At 47.3% G+C, this 21,738-nt stretch overlaps 6 protein-coding genes and 1 non-coding gene across 7 annotated transcripts; 6 read left to right on the plus strand and 1 right to left on the minus strand.

Moving 5' to 3' along the window:
• Positions 1 to 1,045: 1,045 nt before the first annotated feature.
• Positions 1,046 to 1,148, plus strand: BO79DRAFT_t95. The gene has a single exon. It is a non-coding gene; the product is annotated as a tRNA-Val (tRNA).
• Positions 1,149 to 3,581: 2,433 nt separating this feature from the next.
• Positions 3,582 to 4,955, plus strand: BO79DRAFT_253625 (carbon-nitrogen hydrolase; the record flags this gene model as incomplete). The annotated part of the gene is made up of 4 exons (XM_025686002.1): positions 3,582 to 3,895; positions 3,962 to 4,301; positions 4,360 to 4,427; positions 4,475 to 4,955. 4 exons carry the CDS (start codon positions 3,582 to 3,584, stop codon positions 4,953 to 4,955), a joined length of 1,203 nt encoding a protein of 400 aa, XP_025541045.1.
• Positions 4,956 to 6,575: 1,620 nt separating this feature from the next.
• BO79DRAFT_192625 (U4/U6 small nuclear ribonucleoprotein PRP4) lies at positions 6,576 to 7,937 on the plus strand (the record flags this gene model as incomplete). The annotated part of the gene is made up of 4 exons (XM_025680909.1): positions 6,576 to 6,796; positions 6,845 to 7,167; positions 7,221 to 7,516; positions 7,575 to 7,937. 4 exons carry the CDS (start codon positions 6,576 to 6,578, stop codon positions 7,935 to 7,937), a joined length of 1,203 nt encoding a protein of 400 aa, XP_025541046.1.
• Positions 7,938 to 9,702: 1,765 nt separating this feature from the next.
• Positions 9,703 to 13,573, minus strand: BO79DRAFT_244581 (bacteriodes thetaiotaomicron symbiotic chitinase; the record flags this gene model as incomplete). The annotated part of the gene is made up of 9 exons (XM_025685387.1): positions 9,703 to 9,934; positions 9,997 to 10,116; positions 10,170 to 12,005; positions 12,069 to 12,382; positions 12,427 to 12,587; positions 12,637 to 13,033; positions 13,093 to 13,207; positions 13,263 to 13,331; positions 13,533 to 13,573. 9 exons carry the CDS (start codon positions 13,571 to 13,573, stop codon positions 9,703 to 9,705), a joined length of 3,285 nt encoding a protein of 1,094 aa, XP_025541047.1.
• Positions 13,574 to 15,396: 1,823 nt separating this feature from the next.
• BO79DRAFT_253628 (uncharacterized protein) lies at positions 15,397 to 16,392 on the plus strand (the record flags this gene model as incomplete). The annotated part of the gene is made up of 4 exons (XM_025686003.1): positions 15,397 to 15,619; positions 15,683 to 15,994; positions 16,075 to 16,185; positions 16,256 to 16,392. The coding sequence occupies 4 exons, from the start codon at positions 15,397 to 15,399 to the stop codon at positions 16,390 to 16,392; spliced, it is 783 nt and encodes a 260-aa protein (XP_025541048.1).
• A 219-nt stretch (positions 16,393 to 16,611) lies between these two features.
• BO79DRAFT_170884 (ankyrin repeat domain-containing protein) lies at positions 16,612 to 18,078 on the plus strand. The gene has a single exon (XM_025679548.1). It carries the CDS (start codon positions 16,627 to 16,629, stop codon positions 17,965 to 17,967), a length of 1,341 nt encoding a protein of 446 aa, XP_025541049.1. The 5' UTR covers positions 16,612 to 16,626; the 3' UTR covers positions 17,968 to 18,078.
• A 391-nt stretch (positions 18,079 to 18,469) lies between these two features.
• On the plus strand, positions 18,470 to 20,207 carry BO79DRAFT_170885 (putative LysM domain protein). Its single transcript, XM_025679549.1, has 5 exons — positions 18,470 to 18,739; positions 18,792 to 19,099; positions 19,154 to 19,323; positions 19,377 to 19,532; positions 19,592 to 20,207. The coding sequence occupies exons 1-5, from the start codon at positions 18,524 to 18,526 to the stop codon at positions 20,053 to 20,055; spliced, it is 1,314 nt and encodes a 437-aa protein (XP_025541050.1). The 5' UTR covers positions 18,470 to 18,523; the 3' UTR covers positions 20,056 to 20,207.
• Positions 20,208 to 21,738: the final 1,531 nt, after the last annotated feature.

Here is a 21,738-nt window from a genome sequence, read left to right on the forward strand (position 1 = left end):
GCATATGAAATCATCCGATGATTGCGCGTGGCGTGTGTTTTGTGGGATTATCGTTCACATTATTGGCTCTACTACAACATCAATGTTGTCTGTCGATGTAGGGAAGGTGACTAGCTTATCATTGCAATTGGATAAATTGGTTTCTACCCTTCTGGAAGAGCCTATCCGGCCAGTAGCGCGCCCAGCGGTTAGAAAGCGCTTATCTGTAATGTTGGAGACCCCAATTCTATCCAGCCTTCCATCCGGGTAAACTCTCCACAAGAACTACGATGTCCCCAACAGCACCGACTGTTCACATGACTCCTTGGCCACCTACATGATGTAGCGACCGATAAAGGTACCTTTGACTATAGCCAGATACTCTCTTGTCTCTGAGAATAACCTTTACCACAGTTGCAGCGGTTGTCTTCATCATACCGCCAGAACAATATCGGCATACACCTCTCCATTGTTCCCCATTGTGTGACATGGTCGCTAAACGTCTGAAGCAATGGATGATAATCGGCATTACTGGACAATAATTACTTTCCGTTGAGTTGTAAAATGGCAATCTGACAGGGGATAGGACACATGCCTCCTTTCAGAGGATAAACCTCTGTGTCAATTACCCACATGTGTCGGGGCTTACTCTCATTTTGCTACTTCAAAGCTTTCACAGCTCGCCCGCGGCATCGGATACAAACTTCTGTGTCCATTTTGGGAGTACAATATTCTTAAGGTTGGATTCTAGAACGAGATGATTTATAGTATCTGAGTGGTAGATGTAATATCTCGAGCCAGGTGTGCGTCTTAAAGGACATACAGGAATACCGCACTTTCTGACGCCAACTACCAAGTCGAAATCTTAGTATGTAGCTTTCAGGAGGCTATTTTGTTGCTTAAGAAATCCTGGCTCTGGATTGACCATCCAATTCTTGCTTTGTTCGGGCGGCTTCTCCTAGCACCGAATCAGCGCTTTTTGGATTGCACTCGTCCATACCGGATTCTCCACATTGATGACCAACGCTTGTGTAAGATAACAACTCCTACAATGCAATAAGAATTGGACCAATTGGCCTAGTGGTTATGGCGTCTGTCTTACATAAGCAATGTAATTGTTACATAAATGTGAACACAGAAGGTCGCAGGTTCGATCCCTGCATTGGTCAATCCTTTTTCGCGAATCCAGAAACATTTTTTGTCCTCGTCCTCCTTACAAGGACTATTAGAGGACGGCAAGGCGTGGTAATAATGGCTCTGTTACAACAGCCGCTCGCTCTTTATGTATTCTGTATGGTATCATCAAGCTTTTGAGAGCATAAATAAATCAGAAGACGTTGCCCTCATTATTGGACACCACCCATTCTGTCATACTCGCAGCGGTCCAAGGATACATTGAGTGTGACAGCCTGAAGAATATGCTGCCTAAACAGGCCAAATAACTAGAAGTCCGTGTCTTTCACGAAGAATAACAGGTCTAGAGAAAGAAAGGAAAACTATCTACTCCCCTGGGATCGAGCCACTTTATATATCTTTGGGACTCAATACCTGTTCGGCAGATTCCTCCTATTTCTGTTACTTCCCTCGCTAACTTTCTTTCTAGTAATCCGGTTCTTCCCGTAGGGCTCTCGGCCTGTCCCGTCTTACCTCCTACTTAGTTCTGTTTCTTGATTTATCTCTCAGCAAGTTGCCATAAGCAATGCTTGGAGATTGGTGGGTCACGTGATATGGCATGGGATGACCCGGGTCTCACATTAAGTTGCTTCATGGTTCAGAAAAAACATATATTCTAAGCCAAGGGCCGACTCGAGTGACTACTGTCTACTTTGCTGGCCATGATGACGTAGGCAGAATACAGGAAGCGAGATTTATTAATGGAGACTACTAAGATAAGCCACCTCAACAAACTACACAAACCGGCCTTATTTATATATAATTGACACTGAATCTTTTCAACGAATGGGGTGACTAACTTAGCTCCTGTTGACTACTAGAGCTTCGTAACAGCTAACTCAAAGTATAGATATTACAAAGATAATAATTGAACCAATAAGTAGCTTTTTGGTATCTTGAAGCAAATTGAACATATTGAGAATAATGTACAAGTTACCTCAATAACAGACTATAATCCTATTGTAATAAAAGATTCTATAAGAATGCTGTTAAGTATCTCATAATTTTCTACATCCAGGTATGAGCATCTAGGATAATACTATCACACTGGTTAGTATATAGTGATTTAGAAATGATATCTCCTTGTATAGAAATTGGGCGGGTGGCTGGCACGGTAGGGAACTATTTTATTGGTAGTAACGCGACAAAGAGCCCACTCTCGAGAATAACAGATGGACTCTCAGGCTACAAATAATATAATACTACATCACAGATTCATACAAGAGCGTGTAGCTTAAGTATGGCTAAACAGACAGGAAGTCCCGTTTTTCACACCCCGTAGTCATATGTGCTCGACATCGTCCGATGGATAGATGTCCCGTACTTCCGTGAAAATGATAGGCTGGACAACATGCTGCTTATTGCTTAAGACTTGGAGACCCCAACATACCTTTGTTTCTCCCCAATCAATGTGACGTCTTTTAGGACCAACATATGTAGATTAGATCTTACGGGGGATTGATAAGGAATGATCGCAAAGATACGGACTCTGTTGTCTGCTTGATTACTCACATCGTTAAAGCATTCTTTTTCTGCAAGATACTATTTGATACCAATTGCCGCTGTGGCAGGATATTGCACAAGGTGGGCTTATACCTCCCCCGTTAGTTATTCCGTCGGCTTATGATTTTACTCAATTCTACTCATTGCAATCTCTGGCTGAGAACCTTCTCACCTTGGCCTGGACAGTTAATGGGTGGGAAGTTTATTGAACTACGTGAAATTACGATGTTTATGAAGTATAAATAATTAAATCTGTGTTCAATGATCCATTGAGGATTCGATATCCACAAGCCCGAGAGCCTAATGGTACCATGATTCGTAGTATCATTGATACCGCAGAGAAGGGGGTTTATCCCGTTTCAGGTCCCAGGAAACTAAGGGGTGAGAGATAACCAGCATGAGCTATGATTGACGAAGAACTCTTCACGTTGTTGAAAGGCCAGCCTATAAATACTCTGATTGGTAGATAGGTGAAGAGATAAAGTTGGATACATGGAGAACGGAATTGGAGATCTCCAATCTCCAACCCACTCTCTCTCCAAGTTCAGGCGGCCACACAATAGTGTGTGGGCACTGGGCCGTCGTCAGGTCCTCTTCAACGCTCCACTACGGCACAGAGAGCATGAATATGATGTACTATATCCCTTTTATCTATCTATCCCGCTACCTAGCCGGTATCGGATGCCATGTGGCCTCCACCACTGAAGCGTGAACGGAAATTCTAGCGGAAAGTTTAACGAGATCGGCAAAAGAAGTAACTATGCGACGAATTATCTTCCAGTGCCTTATCACTTATACTGGAGTATACCTCCATGTTGCGGTTTTGTATTTATGCGGGAGGTATACATTATGGTTTGGAAACGGTATAAAAAGCGCCCTGCTACACCCGTTCTTGTCTGCTATACACACCTTTCCGTCTGACAATCATGCTCCTGGTATCCGTTGCTACTCTCCTGGCTACCGTTGCAGTCACGGCTCAGGCCGCGGCTGTCGCGCCAATTGCCTCGAACTCTCGTATGAAGCGTGACTATGCGACTGGATTTGAGTGGGATCCCGAGAACTTCAAGGTTGCTGCCGTCCGGAAACCCCCGGTTGGATTTGTTTACCATGCCCTCTCCGACGAATCGACTTGGTGGAACTACGACCTTAACGCAACCGTCGCTCAGTCGGTTGAGATGATCCACCAGGCCGCGGCCGAGGGCACCAAGTTCATTGCCTTCCCGGAGCTCTACTTCCCTGGGTATGTCTCATCCTGCAAGCATGCAGAGATGCATAGGGCTCACAGCTGACCCCTGGCGCACTCTAGCTACCCTGCCTTCCGCACTCCCAACGGCCCCAAGGACTTTGAGCAATATGTGTCGCAGACCATGGAGCCCGACGGCCCGGAATGGAACACGCTCATGCAGGCCTTTGCCGACACCAAAATGTACGGCGTTGTCGGCTGGGCCCAGAGGGCCAATGACTCGCTTTTCATGACTCAGAGCCTAGTTGGCCCCTTGGCGAACGGTTCAGCCGGAACCATTTGGAAACATGAGAAGTTCCGTCCCTCTGGCACAGAGCGCTCCCTCTATTCCGATGGCCTCCTCGACACGATCCGCGCGCAAAAGCTCCCCTTCGGCACCGTCTCCATGCTCCAATGCTGGGAGGTATGTTGGCCCACCCACAATGGATAGTTTAATAAAGAGACTGACAATCGCTTTGCAGCACGTATATCCCGAATCCCACTTTATCGGTTCTGCCCAGCCTGCCAACCTTCACGTTGCCTCCTTCCCGTACGTACCCATGCCTTATGCTGTTGGACATCGACTAATACCCACAGATTCGGCAATGACGTCCCCGAAGCAGACGGTGCAGCTACTCCCTATGCTTACTGGCGTGCCGCGGCGATCGGATACCAAGCCGGCGCTGCTGGGTCGCCCGTCATGATTCTTCCCACCGCCGGTGCCGCGACGATCTTTGCCGCCCAGGGCTCTCCGATCAATGAGTCGCTATCCAATTCCAAAGAATCGACCGATTCAATTCCCTACATTACCGCTGTCTATAACACGACTGCGTTGTGGCAAGATACCTCGTACAGCGTCAACGCGTGGTACAGCTATGGCGCTCTAAAGCACATCATCGAGGGTCTGCCTGATGGAATGCCGCGTCGTAGCGGCCCCTTCTTTGGACGCATTCTCTTTACCATCCAGCAGTTTACCAGTGGCTATATCTGGCCCCCAACCCTGTCCTGCACTCCCACCTCGAGGTGGCCGTGCATGCAGATCTGGCCGGAGCGCGTGGAGAAGGACTTTATGGCTTGAGTTAGTTCAGGTTCGCCACATAACTTTGAAGTGTTCAGAACTATTATTGACGGTTGTAGTTGCCTAAAAATGATAACATGACAATACGTAGGCATTATAGCGCGCTGTGAAAATCGGGCAGTCGGTGGGGCTTTAGTTAGACGATCCTTCAATCAACATACTGTATTTTTGGCCAGATGTGTGATGCTAGATTCTAGCTTAGGAGTGCATACTATCATCTATTAGTTCGTTCAGGAACCCATTCTAAAATAATCGGAACATTAGTATGAGGTCATGATACTTACCAAAATTAACATAGTTTGCATCGACGTTCATAAACTGGATTAAAATCAAAGGGACAAGGATAGTACACAAGACGAATAAAATCTAAAGAACAGAGCTGCTGCGTATATGGGTGATAATTTCCAAATGATCACTCAACTGTATATACAGTACCCTTGTTTCGGTTTCTTCCTTATTCACATTTAGATTGATCTTTGTCGCATCAAAATAGCCACACCCCAACCCCAATGCTTTTACAAAACAGGATGAACCATTAAGGGGTAAAACATTGGACATGTTGCTCGTCGTACAGTGGCTACAGTGGGTTCCCTTTTATTTCTACTGGCATTTCCCTTCCGAATCCAAGGCGCTTTGATAGACAACGACAAAGGGACCATGCTTGGCTTCATGACTCCGACCGAAGTTGACACTGTACCATTCCGCTACTTGTTCATCCACATAATGATCAATCATGTTGCAGTTAACTTCGAGGTACCCGGTCATCCGAGACACCCATAAGCCTAATGCTTCCGCCCAATCATAATATCCCGCCTGAAGTCAGAACAGGATGGTTAGCACGACAAGCCCACAACCTTACTGCTAGAGTGAAACACTACCCCAACGATACTAAGTGAGCCTAGATACCGCAATACTACGCTTGTCCATGCAATTACATGGATGGGATGAAGTATTTTGCTTAGTCTCGTCATGAATCTATCGGCCTCGGTTTGTCTCGGTTTGTCTAGGTCGTCGGAATATTGTTGTCGTGGACCACTCAGTTCTCTTTGATATGTCTCAAGCTTATTTTGTTCGTCTGCGAGCTACAAGCAGGTTATATCAAGGGTATGCAGGTAGTAACAACGCGGATAACAATGTGTTAAGGTGTGGGATGACGACCGGGTCCCGCCATGTAATATTGCCCTACAAAGTAGTCATTCACTACCCGTCATATGACTACACACCATAAGCGCACAGTACTCCCCAGAAGTTCGTCGGATAAAGCCCGAGGATATTCATATGAAATATTTCTTAGGAATTTGGACATTTCTTTTCGGCTGGAATCTCCAGCGAGCAGTCAGGTGATGGCGGCGCAATCACGTGGCGAAGTAGCCGCCAAACACCATATCATGTTGGCTCACGGCGGACTCGCCCAAGACTCGATATGTTATTCCGATTCTATCAGTAGAGCACAGCTGCTAGTGGCCATTGCTTTGATCTGTAACCATGCCAAATCCTTGGAGCATTTGCTCAGGATACTCTTCCCATATGTTGACTCGATCGCGCCTCTCAATTCTTGCTTTCACCAGAATAACCCCCTTCGTCCCCTATTCCCACACCCGATCACGCTCTAGCACTTGTATGTCATCATCAAAATGGAAATGCTCCCCGCGGACATTCCCGACGTCGGGATTCCAGCTCCTAGATCCGGAAATCAAGCTTGAGGAAGAAAGACTGCCAACATATGCTCCCCAAAAATACTATCCTGTCCAACGAGGAGAAATATTTAACGACCGATACCAAGCCATCGCTAAAGTAGGATTCGGGGTGACTTCTACGGTTTGGTTTGCTCGTGACTTGATGTATGTTATCCCCATTATCTCTACAAGTCATCAGTGCTGAGCAACCAGTGAATCTACCCATGTCATCCTAAAGGTATATGTCTCCGGCCAAGGGAGAGACCATGAACTCAACGTCTATAAACACATTGAATCCATCGACACAGACCATCCTGGCAAGAAGTATATCCGCAAGTTACTTGACTACTTTTACATAAATAACACTCAAGGCCGCCATCTTTGTCTGGTCCACCAAGCACTTGGGATGAATACATCCGATCTCCTGCAGCTCAAACATGGTCACCGAATGACGCTCGAAGGAATGAAACCGGTCATTTGCCAACTTCTCGTTGCCCTAGATTTTCTACACTCCGTGGCGCACATCATACATACAGGTAAGAGCTGCCTGTTCTGTCTAGACTATTCCGCAAATTTAATCCCAATAAAGATCTACGACTCGAGAATCTTCTCCTCCCTGCCCCTTCACCTGAGGTGCTGTCTGATTTCGAAGAGCAAATCTCCTCCAGGCCAGCTCCGAGGAAGGTTTTACAAGATCGAACGATCTATACGAGCTCACCTTTCCCTGCCGGAGATGGTCTTCCTCTTCTTGGCGACTTAGGCGCGGCCCGCTTTGCGGTAGAGGAACAGTGTGATGATATCATGCCGGACTACTATCGCGCCCCTGAAGTGATCCTCAAATCCAATTGGGATTATAAGGTGGATATTTGGAGTGTTGGAATGGTGGTGAGTAACCACCCCATTCTTTATTTGGCTCTCGCATGATACTTACCCATTTTGGAAGGCCTGGGACATTGTCAGCCCCAAAACGATCATCCAAGGCAAGATTGTAGACGACACCTGGGACGACGGAGCTCATATCGCAGAACTTGTCGCACTGCTCGGGCCCCCGTCACCCGAATTCGTGAAAAATGCGAACATGAGCTGGGTCTTCTGGGATGAATCAGGGGAGTGGAAAGATCTAGTGCCTATACCTGACCGGTCATTCGAGAAGCTAGCCGCCGATATCCAAGGTGAGGATGTCGGGGGGTTTCTGAGATGGTTGCGATTGGCCTTGCAGTGGAATCCAGAAGATCGACCGACCGCTGTAGAACTTCTAATGGACCCATGGTTGATGAAAGGACTTAATTTGCGAAAGAGGTCTTGAGAAATGATGTGTGTTCCAGATTTCATAGTCATTGCATGTATAGACATAGCCTCAATTAATATACATCACTCGTCATTTGTATGGTAAATTCCAGGACTGTGAATATGGTCGAGGTACCTTATGCAGTACACAGGATTTTAGCTCGATTTAGGTATGTCCGCTGAAGGCTAACACTGAACGTTTTCCAGCAACATATTTCAGCAGACTTTCCTTAGTGATTGAGGATGCTGTAAGTGAAGCCAGCCTGAAATAGCATGGCTTGTATATTCCGAATGACCAGCTCAACACAGTCTTTTTCTTCCTCCCCAATCTGTGTTTTCGCAGGCCAAATCACAATGCGCTATGACCACTGATCATATTTCTGATTCGAATCTTTCCACTTGTCACTTTTCACTATTGCTCACAAACTACAATACACGCTGGGTAGTAAAAATATGCGTTCGGATCTTCGAGCCCGTCGATAACTTGTGATTAAAAAGAAGGGGATAGAAAAGAAAAAAAAATCCTAAAGAATTCAAGACCTTCTGGCGGAGTGGAATCGTTGGAGACAATGCCAAGAACCTTGGAGTTGGTCGCGGGTGAGCGGAGATGAGGTTCGCTTGGCAAGCTGAAGTACCAAGTGAGTCAGACCAAGAATAAGCTTGAGGGGAAAACAATCCCCACATAGCATGAGCATTGACGGATTAACGCCTGATTTAGCTCCATTCAGGAGCACATTCCTCCTAACGCTTCTTATCAGCCCTAACGGGAAAGGCGTGCTGCTATCATCAACCATGGATCTACAATGCATCCACCATTAATGACCATAATTAAATCGACGGAAGATCCGAGCTAGTTAATTAATATTGATGACAACCTTACCTATTCCTGCTGATCCTTTCATATAACTTTCTAAGCAAAAGGTAATGTAATGGCCACAATTATGAAAGATTCTAGGGTGATAGCATTGACTAGCGTGTCCGCTAAAATACGGTCGGACCATAATGGTACACAAAAGTCCCAACCACCCGCCACGTTCGCATCCTCATTAAACACGTAAGCCTGATATTTTCATTACGCCTTCTAATAGAACTGTTAACATGCTGCAGGACCTGGAAGGGCTTGAAGCGTGCAGTGCGGCGACAGTTACCCAGGTGCTTGGCTGGACTAGTGAGAAAGTGAAGCGATTTCTGGAAGAGGTGCGCCGGGATGCGATGAAGAAAGAGGTGCGTTTGATGCATGATCTGCATTTAGCTCCTGTCTATTCTTCTTTGTCTTCTTTTACTTTTGGGGAGGCTGGAACTGGTCGGCGTCTATGTGTTGACTAAGATGCTGCAGCCAGGTCGTGTATGCGCAAGGCTATAGCATGCTTCGCTCTGGGGATTTTGGGAAGAAGTGGAACACAATTCCTTATTCTGAAGTGACCCCAACGATAATCTAGGGATGAGTAGGCGTTATGTCTGTTCTATGATTAGTCCGTTTATGCTAAACACAGTTATTGTTAGAAACTTTAGCACTGACACGGAATGGCCGTAAAGAAAATAATTGGAAAGTCCGCAGTGCTGCAATCGCGTGATCTTACTAGTGTATAGATTTTTAGTGACTGTAGGGATTTGGTGGGATCCATGTGGCATTTACTACTACATGATCGAATATATATATAATCTTGCTGCGCACGTCAAATGTTTTGTAACAACTTAAACAGGCTGAATTTGTTCTGATACTTTTCAAGCCACATGATGCTAGAGGATCCTATATATTTAGGGAGTATTTGAAACACTTGCACTTAATTAAATACCCCGTGGCTTGTAGTAGGCAGGGGAGTAGGAGAAGGTCTCAGAGAAGCAGAAGTTTCCACATCCTCATCCGGACCATCGTTTCCAGCAGGCTGGAAGATGCCATCGGTATTTTGGCAATGGCTCACATAATTCACTGTCACCTTGCAGCCATTAGATAACAGAGCGTGACCACATATCTTGCAACCACCACCGGAGGATTGCATGATATGGTCGTAGTGCCTAAAGTCAAAGTAAGTTCCAATTTATTATTCGGGATTAACATTGAAGAGGAAGTGACTCACGCTGCCAGCTCAGCCCCTGTCATTTCGCAGTTATCTCCCTCGACAAACACACCGCATCCAAATCCTGCGTTCATGCCGTCGGTATAACATGTTCCAGAGTTTGTGTCTTTCTTAGTGGTGCTGAAAATAAATTAGAGGGACATGAATTATTCTGGTGTGGATCATGATCTTACCCGTAGGTCACCGTGCCTAATAGGTCATCCTTTGCCTTGTCGCAGAAACTCCGTAGGTTCGAAAAGGTACCGCAGCGCGAAGATCCCTTACAGTTATAGCCTGTTTCCGACGCGAAGGCAGTAGTGGAGGTCGTCGTTGAGGTCGTCGAATGAGTCGTAGATGTACTCATGGTGCTGAACGTGCTGCTGGTGCTTGTCGACGAGTTAGTGTCATAAGCCATGGAATAGTAACTGCTAAGGTCGTCCAGTATCATTGTCCAGAGGGCGGGGTCTTCAGACACAGTTGAGTCCACTGCAGTAATCGTGCCCTCCGTCAGGCCATCTCCGGTTATTGTGCTGGTGATTGTGGAAGGATTCGCTGAGCATGCAGTGATAGTGGAGCATTGGCTGGTAACGGTAGTTATGGAGTATGTAGAGGCTGGAGTGACGAGAGTGCTGGAGATATACTCGGTACATCTGTCTGCCTCCCTTGAATCACAGTCAGTGTCCTCTGAATTGCACTTGTCTCCGTTGCATATGCCGTTCTTGCAGCCCGGACCACTGCAGCTAACTACACGGCATTTCGGACCTGTGCAGGTATGCGTTGAGGAAGAACAATCGACGCCGATACAACCCCAAGAGAGGCATTCAAAGCCAAAGCATGCCCCCTCAGCGTCACTTCCACTATGATCATCCCCACTATCGTCTCCATCATCTCCGCTGTCGTCACCACTATCATCTCCATCATCACCACTGTCATCCCCATCATCTCCGCTGTCGTCTCCGTCATCACCACTATCATCTCCGCTATCATCTCCGCTATCATTCTCATCGTCATAACCATTGCAATCAGTGCCAATACAGCCATGATCCTTACACTTGCTTCCAGTGCAGTGCCCATCCTTGCAGTCTCGCCCACTACATGCAGTAGGAGTGCAGTTCTCTCCCACGCACACCCGATGTTGACAATCAGAGCCAGTACAACCACGCTCAATACAGAGCCCCTGTCCTGTGCATTTTCCATTGACACATCCCGGGCCCGAGCACTTGTTTACCGATGGTGGGTCAGTATCCAAGGGATCGATAAATCCCGAAGAGCTATTTTTACCGCAATCCGTTAGGCAGGGTCCATCGCAAAAGTTGCTGCACTTGTGACCACAGTTGGCAGTACATGTCGGACCAGGAGGGCTGCCTTGATTGAAAGTGACATTCGGATATACTGTGCCCCCAGTCGACCACGGCCAAGGAGGGATGTGGATCACCCGCGTACCCAGTGGGGAGTGAGAAATGCCTGTTTCATTTAGTGGATTCGGGTCATCGATGACTGTCACGGGGGGTAGGTCGATGCTGGGGATTAAGGTTCCATGTGCAGAGGTTATGTGTGGATTGGTGATGTTCCAATTATAATAGCTGATGGTTCCGATCGTCACTGGGGGCACGGCGATGTTGGTGGGCATGATATAGCGGGTTGTTCCCGTGCTGACGCCAGTGGATGTACCCGAGGTGACGGTCGTCGTGGTATTCCAGACAACCTCCAAGCTTGTTGGGTATGACTCGGGCGAAATCACTGTCGGGCTGCCAAGGATATCCTGAGGAAATATAATGTCGACAGGGGCTATTGCAGTTACAGTTGGCGAGGTAAACACCTCCGGCCCCACATAGACGACACCAGTGCCATCACTTCCTCCTTCAGTATTGGCACCACCCATGCCGGTGTCGCTAGAAGACATTTCGTTCGGATTCTTGAGAGACCCAGGCCCACCCATATCGAGAGCCCAGCTGAATAAACCTCCTAGACATTTGCTATTGGCAAAGTCTGCCTTTTGCTTCAAAGTGCGAGCATTGTCAAATGAGACCCTGTTGCAATGTTACGGTCAGACCAAGCCACGCGGGTGAGTGATGCAGACAGAAATTACTCACCATTGATTTCCGCTCCATGTCATCCAGTTCACTCCAGATGTCTCATCATACTTAATATTGACTGAATAGTCTTGCATGATGCGATTGATCTCGTAGTCTGATAGGATTCCACTAGTCTGGGTGCACTCTCCAGCAACTCCCCCACCAGTGCTGTTGTTTGCAGTATTGAAGGGACACCCCGGAGTATTGCATGAAGGATCAGCCAACGTGAATGACCGTCCATAGAACCCCAGGCCGAGCAGAACTTTGCCAGGGTCAATTCCATTGCGCCACAAGAGATCAAGTCCAGAAGAGATCTCTGTGAATGAAGTTAGCTTGTTCAAGATCAGTATTACATTACTACATTCCTATAGGATACCCTACCGGTAAGGTTGGTGTGGGGGTTCACGTCAGAACTCGTCCACTTGCTTTTGCCGTCCCAAGTACCATGAATATCATATGACATGAAGTTGAAATAGTCAACGTAGGGCTCCATCCCCGTAACATTGAAGCCTTTCAGATACCCTTGTTGACTGTTAGCTGAAAGTACGTATATATCGCGATGACACGATAGATTATCTGTACTCACAGTAGGAAGATGGTATAGTGCAAGTAAGACCGTACTCTGTTCCCAAAGCGGCTCTCATTTCGGAGAGAAAAGTCACGAAGTTATCGGTATCGGTCGATGCGCCACCACGATCCTCGGCAGCGGGATATTCCCAGTCGATGTCAATTCCGTCAAACCCATACTCGGACATCATCGAGAGCGCTGAACTAATGAAAGCCTTGCGTGCCCCTGGAAATTGTACCATGTGGGAAAATACCTCTCCTCCCAGGTCCCATCCCCCGACAGAAATGTACGTTTTTAACGACGGCTTCTTCTTCTTGAGGGCAGTGAACCTTGACCAATATTCCTTATCCTTGTCATGGGTCGTGGTGATGGTAAAGTCAGACGTACTGATGCCGGCGAAAGAATAGTAGAGGTGCTATGTGTGGGTGATGCTTAGGTAAATGTCAAGACAGGATGGGCTGAATGAATGCGTACGGTCCACGGATCAACATTGATGTTTTCAGGCAAGACAACATCACAAGGGTGGGTTGGGTTCCAGCCTTCATAGTAGCCAATGTAGACGGCCTCGCTAGATGATGCAGAACATGTACTAACATGCGGTGTAATCAGTAGATGCCATGGTAATAGATTTGGCCAATACCTACGGTTCTTTGATGGCGTCGCAGCCATTCTGGCATCCGCTGCCGCAGAAGTCATCGGTGGTACCGCAAAAGCTATAGTGAGTCAGCAGAAGGCAAAACTTCTAGCAAGCGAGTGAGAATACCCATATTTGGAACAGCAGACATTAAGAGGACAACTTGCTCCAGGCGTTGCAGCATATTCTGGGATACATGTTAATGGACCCCAGGGGCACCTTCCAAAAAGCGCGACATACCTCCGCATTCAGCTACTGCATGGCAGTTGGAGATACAAACATCAACTCCACAAAAATCTTTTCCAAAGCCACAGGATCCATATTTTGAACAACACCCAGTGTCGCATGGACTAGTTGCTGAGCAGGAGCCTACGGCTGCTTGCACCGAAGGAAGCACACTCAAGGCGCTCAGGAACAGCCACCACGCGTTTGTTAGTCGTTGCATTGCAAAAGTCCGCACAGAGATTTAATCTGCTCTCTGGTCGGAGAAAGCTGACTATGGCTTGATCCCTATTATTTCGAGCGGCTTTTATACTAAGCTAAGACGACAATTTCTATTCATGGGTGTCCACTTTCATTGTCGCCGTTCACCTTTACGGGTGCAGTAAAGACACCAACTGAAAGCCGTGACCTAACCCATTTATTCAAGTATTTACTTTTTTGATTAATGTTCTCGATTTTGCGATATCGGACTGTCGACCATTCGATGTCCGATCACTTCGGCTAACGGTAACCGTCGGCCACCGACGGAAATTGGCTGCTTGGCATAAGCACTAAGCCCTAATGTATTAAGGGTCCGGGTCCTTCCGATTCTATTGAGGACCCTGAGCGAGCTAAGCTTCTAGTGTCAACTTCTGAGAGCGGGTGTACGCCAAATCATCACCAGGTGGGGCCACTAATTGAACGGTTCTTGTTTTCATCTCCACAAGGAGCTGTTAGCAATGCAACATAAGACTTTCAAGATAAGAGCACTTTGCAGGGGCACAGCCATTTTATCAATATGGCCAGAAAATGGCGCACCGGACCTTTCTCCGTACCTGACTCTTTTTTCAGCTTTAATCTATATCCTGTCTCCTCCTGACCCTGCGTCGGCATAGTCCACATTGATTCAATGGTTGGTTACCCCACCCCCAGTACTGCTCTTGCATTAGGAGTGAAACCTTCCCAATGAGATATGGTGGTACCTGTAAAATAATCCCTTCCTTCCATATTAGCGGATGTCCGTCTTCCGCGAGACATCAGGAGCAATATGCATGTTCTGGGCCTAGTGAGGGAGATGTGGAGACATATCGGAAATTTGATGCACTTGGGATCCGTAACAAACCGAGCACCTACCAGGAAGGCCGGAAGGCGAAAGGCGTACCCGGAAAAAGCGTACTTGAGATTCTCAGTAGTGTATCGCACTATGGGAATAGCAAGACCATGCCCCTCATACCATAGAAAGGGGGGCATCATCCGGTTCGTTTATCAAGCCAGCCTCCTTCCCTATCTGAGTGTAGATGTGACTTTTTTTAACAATTTTGTCGGTCATTAATCCAGTAGCTCATTCGGAAAGAAGACTATCCGCTCACTCAGACAAGCTTTCATTCTACTACGTTCGTTCGTCCATTTATTCGTTCATTATATCAAAGTAATTTTAGGGTTCACTACTACTATGTTTAAACGCGCTGCCACTGCAATGGGCCTTTTCTGGGCGCTGTTGTTTTGCCATTCCCTAGCCTTCCCATTTGAGCCGTTTCCTACAGATACTGATGTTGTCCCATCCGCCAATGTATCCGACCTCCTCCCGAGGCATCTGGTCAAAAGAGCATCACGGTATCCCAGAGTCAAGTATGGCCCCACCTGCAGTGCTGAGGAGCAGGCCTATATAGATAATGAGTTAGATGAGCTCCAGCCAGTGGTACGGATATTACATGTCTTTCCCCCTCGGTGCAATGATAGACTACTCACCGCTGGCAGATGATCCGTGTCATGCGTCAACTCCGAGATATCCGAGCAGTTATTAGAGAAAAAGAACAGCCAGCCAACTGGGGAACTCGATTCGCTGATAATGACCGGATCTTAACCTCCTGGGCTTCAATGATGGGAAGAACTAGATTTAATTATGAGGTTGAATTGAAAGAAAATCAAGATAACCTGGCTTCATGGACGACGACTTCACGGAATATGCAATTCATGATAAGTCAGTTGATCTCACGACCCTCCAAACATCGCGCCCTGAAGGAGAAAGTCTGACCATTGGAGGTTCCATGATAGGTGTCTACAGCCGTATCTACAACGCCTTACGGGATAGAACGCTGTCCCTTACCATCCACTGTGGTGATAAATTCTATGTCTTTGATAAAGACGTCAGTACCAAGAACACCCGTTAGCGTTCCCCCTTCAGTGCCACATTTCCCTTTCCCTGCCTGACGTACAAATCCAAACCAGGTGTATATCGAGATACCAGATCGACAGAGTCCCAGCCTTATATGATATTGCCGGAGCCCGGAAGACTATGCCACGAGAATGGGGGTGGCAACGGATGGCAGATGTGGAACAAGCTCACTGTAGAAGACGAAATTTGCATCTGCCCGAGGGTTTTCGACAATGCAAAGACGTCGCAGACTCTGAGCAGTTTGGACAATACTGTTGACAGCCTTAAAGGGCGACATGTCGATTATATCAAGAAATTCACCGCAGCAGGCAGTTTACTACACGAGCTATCCCATTGCCGTGGCATCCTTGGGGACGACCAGACCAGTAAGCTGTCCCGGTTCTCACGAGAAAAAGGTTTTTTTTTTTTTTTTCCCGGATAACTAACCGGGAGGATAAAATCTCAGAGGACCTAAGGCTTCGACCTTTCCCACTAGGTCCGTTCATCGATGGGTATCAACGAAACGGCGTCTGGGCCGTGTCAAAAATTGATCCAGCTGGGGCTCATCGCAACGCAGGTAATACAGTCTCCGCCCAACCACCGTTATCTATGTAAGGATTCCCGGACTTTGCTGACAGCTGGGCCAGACAGTATCACGTATTTCGCCCTAGCCATGTATTACTCCGCCTGTAACTGGTCGCGGGGAATTTGCGGGGAAAAACCCTTTTGGGACTTTTGGAGTCAAGATAAACAAGAGTATATGGATATAGATTATTCTACGTGAAGTAGTCGGGTTAATCGTGTCGTTAACTACTTAGTTAGCTGGTCAGGGCCACATAGCCCGGCTGGGTAAATATATTCTGTGCTAGTTAGTTCACTAGGGAGCTATCTACGTACTAGTTAGTTAGTGGATTAGTGGGCAGCAACTAGTCCATCGGTCGGGCGCTTCTTTAAATGACTGTTGGCCCTTCCTCACCATCCGCCACCCCAGTTTCTTGCAAAACAACTTGTTACTACGATGGCGTCCCTTAGCAACCTCCCTTTAGAACTTTTACGCTGGGTGGCTGAATACCTAACCACTCAACGCGATATCAGTCATCTGATGCAGACGAATACGCGCCTGTATCACGCGATGCACCCTATTCTCTGCGAATACAATGTTCAACATGATGAGAGCTCCGCCTTACCTTGGGCTGCCCAAAAGGGAGAGACTCGCTTGGTGACCAAGCTCCTCACTGCCGGGGCCAACATTTCTGCCTATTCTCCCTCTCCCCGGTATGTGGAAAGGAAGGTTCACAACAGTAGGGACATCGATCCGTGGGCCAAGAATAATTCTTTGTTATACGCAGCCCAGGGGGGCCACACCGCAATCCTCAAAACACTTCTTGGGGAGACCCGGTCGGGCCAAACGGCATCGCCGGCACAGTTGCGGTCGGTCCTGCATTGGGCGCTGCGCCAGCACGATGAACAGCTAGTCGAGCTAATGTTTGCTCACAAGGCCCCCTTGGATCCTGCAACAGAATCAAGCGGCGCCCCATCTGCCCTCGGAGTCGCCGTGGCCGCCAGCTACAGCGCCATCCTCCCCCGACTTCTGGCTCTTGGCGCACGTCCGGGGCCTCGTGAGTGCCCGTGCCCAACCGAGCGGGCCATTTTCACCAAGCAGCCGGAAGTTATACGGCTGCTGCTAGATCATGGCCTTGGCCTATACGGTGATGATGCGGTGTGTCACCTTGCCCATGAAGACGATCGCGATACGCTTCGGCTCTTGCTGGCATACGGCATGGATCTGGTGAATTACGGTTCGGCAGCCCTATTCACAGCTATTCGAGACGGCCACTACGAAATGACTGAATTGCTGATCGATAATGGGGCCATCAAGGATGTATGTTGTGAGCTGTATCCGCCGTCTGGTCTCTTTCTCGGTACTGCGTATAGCGCGGTTGCTATGGCTATATTGTATGAGCGGCTTGACATCCTGAGGCTCCTCCTCGACAAAGGCTTCCTTCCCGGCCCACGAGACTTGGAACTTGCCACTGAAAGGAGTTTTACCGAGGCTGTGTCGCTTTTGGCACCTTTCGCAGAACGCGACCTACATGACGGAAACGTTATCAACATGTGGCACGCCTTTGGATGGGACCCTAATAATCCCAGGCCCCGGGATGGATCCATGTGGGATATTAAATCTCGCAGTCAGGGAATTATTGATACTTCTGGAACTAGAGAGCCAGAGCCGGAGAGCTTGTGGGCTACAGCTGTATCTAATGATGATTACAACGACTCTGACGGTGACTACGATTCGGAACTCGAACGAGAGTATTGGAGAAACAGCGAGTATGGTAGAATCTACGTGTCCTACTAACCGCAAGATAACTCAGCAGCAAGGGCAAGGAGGGTTCAATTCTATGTATACACACCTTAGCTAGATTCTCATAATGGTTGATGAGAAGTAGAGAAATTTTGTAGAAAGGCCACATAATGGGGAAAGATCTAGTGATTACCTGATTAATTTTTAAGGAATAAAGGTAGATAATTTCTTGGTGCTAAGCCCCCTATTGAAGTGCTTACTTCGGAAAACTTATAGTATCGTATGATTATTGAGCCCTATCCGTAGATGAAGGACACGGTGGCCACGGGGTAGATTCGGCTCTGCGGGAGCTGCCGGAAAGCCGAGCAAGGTAGCGAGGTAGTAGCACTAAGCGAACTAATGCAGGTAATGCAGGTGGGCAATATGTAGCAATCAAACACTTTTCCAGGTTATCTTGATAATTGTCAGCCACAGAGAGCCGGAATCGGAGTAAGACTGAGATATATATGTAACACCGCTAGCCATGGCCCCTAGGTCTATAATTCGGTTCCCCTTCCTACTCTTACAAACGAAGGACAAGTAATCGAGTAGCTTCAATTGTTTGGACAGAATGATTTCCACTCCTTTTTTCACCCTCGCCATATTCGCATCCGTCCATGGTTTTGCCATCAACAAGAGATTTGACAATGGTGACTTCCCAACTGGTAATACTGACCCCAATGTGGCCAGTGCATGTACATACTGGGCGAATTCTATTGCCTCAACAGATACTTGTGCGGACCTTGAGAGCTACTATGGAATCACGGCTACACAGCTAACTTTCTGGGTAAGATGAGCTCCTTCCTATCATGAAGATGGCCAAGGCTAATGGATTACAGAACCCTTCTCTCTCAATCACTAACTGTGCCCTCAAAGAAGGCTGGAGCTACTGTGTTAGTGCACCAGCTATATCAACCACACCCTCGTTCACCAGCACTATGTCTACAACATCTTCCACGCTCCTGCCTACTACCACGGCGACATCTGCGTCAGACATAACCACCAGTGCGAGTAGCCCTTCCCCGACTCAAAGCGGCCTGAGCTCGAGCTGTGATGCATTCTATTACGTCAAAACGGGCGATTCTTGCTGGGCAATTGTCAACTCGTACGGCAATTTTACGCTCAACCAGTTTTACTCCTGGAACTCGTAAGAGCGTACCACTTGATTGAGACTTTTTTCAATAGCTAAAACGATGCACAGGGCCGTCAAGTCCGACTGCTCCGGCCTACAGCCAGACTATTACGTCTGTATCGGTGTCACTGGGTCCACCACTGTGGCGTCGCAGACTACACTTCCTGCTACCAATACTGCTTCAGCGGTTACTACTACTGGGTCTTACCTACCCGAGCAGACGGGAATCGCATCAAACTGTATAATCCCCTTCCATCATCATCGCCGCCCGACTTCAACTAATTCACGGCAGGCAATAAACACTACTATGTTAAACACGGCGATACTTGCTCTGACATTGCTATCAATTACGACATCAGCCTAAGCGATTTCTACTCCTGGAATCCAGCTGTAGGAACAACGTGTAGTAACCTGGAAGCTGACTACTGGGTATGCGTCGGTATATCTGGTGAGTATACTCCCCACCCTGGTAGCCTGCTCTCTGCAAGGCAAACTAATTAACTTCAGGTGGTACCTCCGCAACCACCACAACACCTACCTCCACATCCACATCAACAGCTAGCAGTACCACACCCACCAGCAGCGCTCCATATCCCACCCAGTCGGGCCTAGTAGATGACTGTTCCACCTACTACCAAGCCAAATCCGGAGACAGCTGCTGGTCTATCGTCAACAATGAATACACCTACCTGACGACCTCCCTCTTCGAAGAATGGAATCCCGCCGTCGGATCAGACTGTAGCAACCTGCAACCTAGTTACTATTACTGTGTTGCCACGCAGAAGCAGGCGCCAATGCCCGACACGATCGATACCTGTGAGAAGTGGCATTTGGTAGCTGAAGGGGACAATTGTTGGTCGATTGAGCAGGACGCAGGTATTACTGCGGATCAGTTTAATACGTGGAATCCGTACGTGGGTTCATCGTGTGCGAACCTGTGGTTGGGGTATTGGGTTTGTGTGGGTGTTTAATTGAGCTGGTAATTACGAGGGTGGGAAGCTTTAGGAAAGGTACCTCAGGTACCAGTAGCCCTCAGTAAATACAATTTAGGTTCCGGCAAAGTTAGGGAATCCGTGGTTGTGATTATATTGGCTTTCGTGCAAGGCGGCCGATCAAAGCAGAGATAAGGGCGACATCCACGAGTTGCCCATGGCTTGGCACAAAAATGCAATAGTTTGAACGATCTACTTAGGTCCCCGACATATTATAAAGAGCCCAGAAAAGGTTTTAAAACATGCAACAGTATTAGTATGACTATACTCACCGAAGATTCCTAATAAATATCTAGTCATTTTTACTCGTGCTTCAGGGTCTTCTTCAGTAGTCTGTATATTTGTGATAGGCTAACCTAGGTATTGTGCACGGGGTCATATGCTAAGATAATTATAAGAGTCATAAAATTATAAATAATAATTATATTTTCCTGGAAGGCTTGATTTATAGCTAATATAATTATAGAATGTTCTGCACAGGAGCCTGCAGTATATTACTGTATTTATTCTTGAGACTAGACAGAGAATATCTCAGTAAGAACATTTATCTTTATTCATGACTCATATTTCACTTATCACAGCGGTGCTAACAAGAACAAGTGGGTCTCCTTCTTGCGGGCCTAGTGATGCGAATGTCTAATGGTTACGAAGCGACTTCCAGCTGAACTGCAGGACCCGATGTGGGCCAAAAGCCATAAATCTTATTAGGCAAAGGTCCTCTGCTGGGTGGAGCGAGTGGGTCGCTTATTTCGTGATATAAAGTACGCAGCCTCGAGCATGGTTTAAGTTGGTAAAGGATGTTATATGTGCTGCTCAATAGACAAAATAAGAACGGTACATTTGTGACCAAAAGATTGCGTAAAATTGGCCGATTCAACAAGTCAGGAAACCGTGAACACCTCGATTTAAAATCCGTAAAGCGGCAGATTCATGCTTTTTTCACCAGCTCTCGTTTGGTTCAACCGGCTTGACATTTGGAAAGTCTATGTTTGGTAAGCCGTCTACGCATGCAGCCGTGAATTTTTCAAACACCGTAGGACCAATCTCGGCTGTTGCTTCTCGAAGCTCTCCTCCGAAATTGTACGAGCCCTCTGGCTGCTCGAACACAATGACCTCTTTCGTTGCCAATCAGTTGATAGGCTCATATGTAGCCCTCCCACTTCTGGCCTGTAAATAGCATATATTAGCATCTCCAACTGAGTAATATTTGGATGCTCCATTAAGCATGGGTCTTCCGCCATATCAACCATTCCATTGAATGTAATCCGATAACCGGCGAGGGCACTTATTTCCAACCCCTTGTTGTCCTTGTCGAGCAACGAATTTCGCCAAGTCACATAAGTGTAAGAACGTAAATCGCGCATTTCTGTCCCCGGGTATCCTCACTCATCGATTCCCGAAATCAAGAACCTTCGTCATTAGCGGTATAAGAGTTTTGGCGCGCGGAGGGTTGAACATATTCAAGATCCAGCCACAGACGAAGCGCGTGAAGTAGAGGTGAGAACTCCGCAAAGGGTTGGCACATATTAAAGGCCAACAAGCTTTAGAAATATAAATGCAGTGTGAAGCTTCGATTTGCCAAGTATCTTCGACCGGTCATGTGAAGGACTTTCTGTGGATTCTGTATGGATTAAACAGCTTTGAACCAAGGATTCAACGTGG

This window comes from Aspergillus costaricaensis (assembly GCF_003184835.1).
Source record: "Aspergillus costaricaensis CBS 115574 unplaced genomic scaffold BO79scaffold_11, whole genome shotgun sequence".
In the NCBI taxonomy this organism is placed as follows: Eukaryota; Fungi; Ascomycota; class Eurotiomycetes; order Eurotiales; family Aspergillaceae; genus Aspergillus; species Aspergillus costaricensis.

Coding starts and splice junctions, on each gene's coding strand:
- BO79DRAFT_170885 (XM_025679549.1), top strand. CDS start 18,524: ATGATTTCCACTCCTTTTTTCACCCTCGCCATATTCGCATCCGTCCAT. Junction 19,324..19,376: donor GACGGGAATCGCATCAAACT/GTATAATCCCCT, acceptor AATTCACGGCAG/GCAATAAACACTACTATGTT. Junction 19,533..19,591: donor GGTATGCGTCGGTATATCTG/GTGAGTATACTC, acceptor AATTAACTTCAG/GTGGTACCTCCGCAACCACC.
- BO79DRAFT_170884 (XM_025679548.1), top strand. CDS start 16,627: ATGGCGTCCCTTAGCAACCTCCCTTTAGAACTTTTACGCTGGGTGGCT.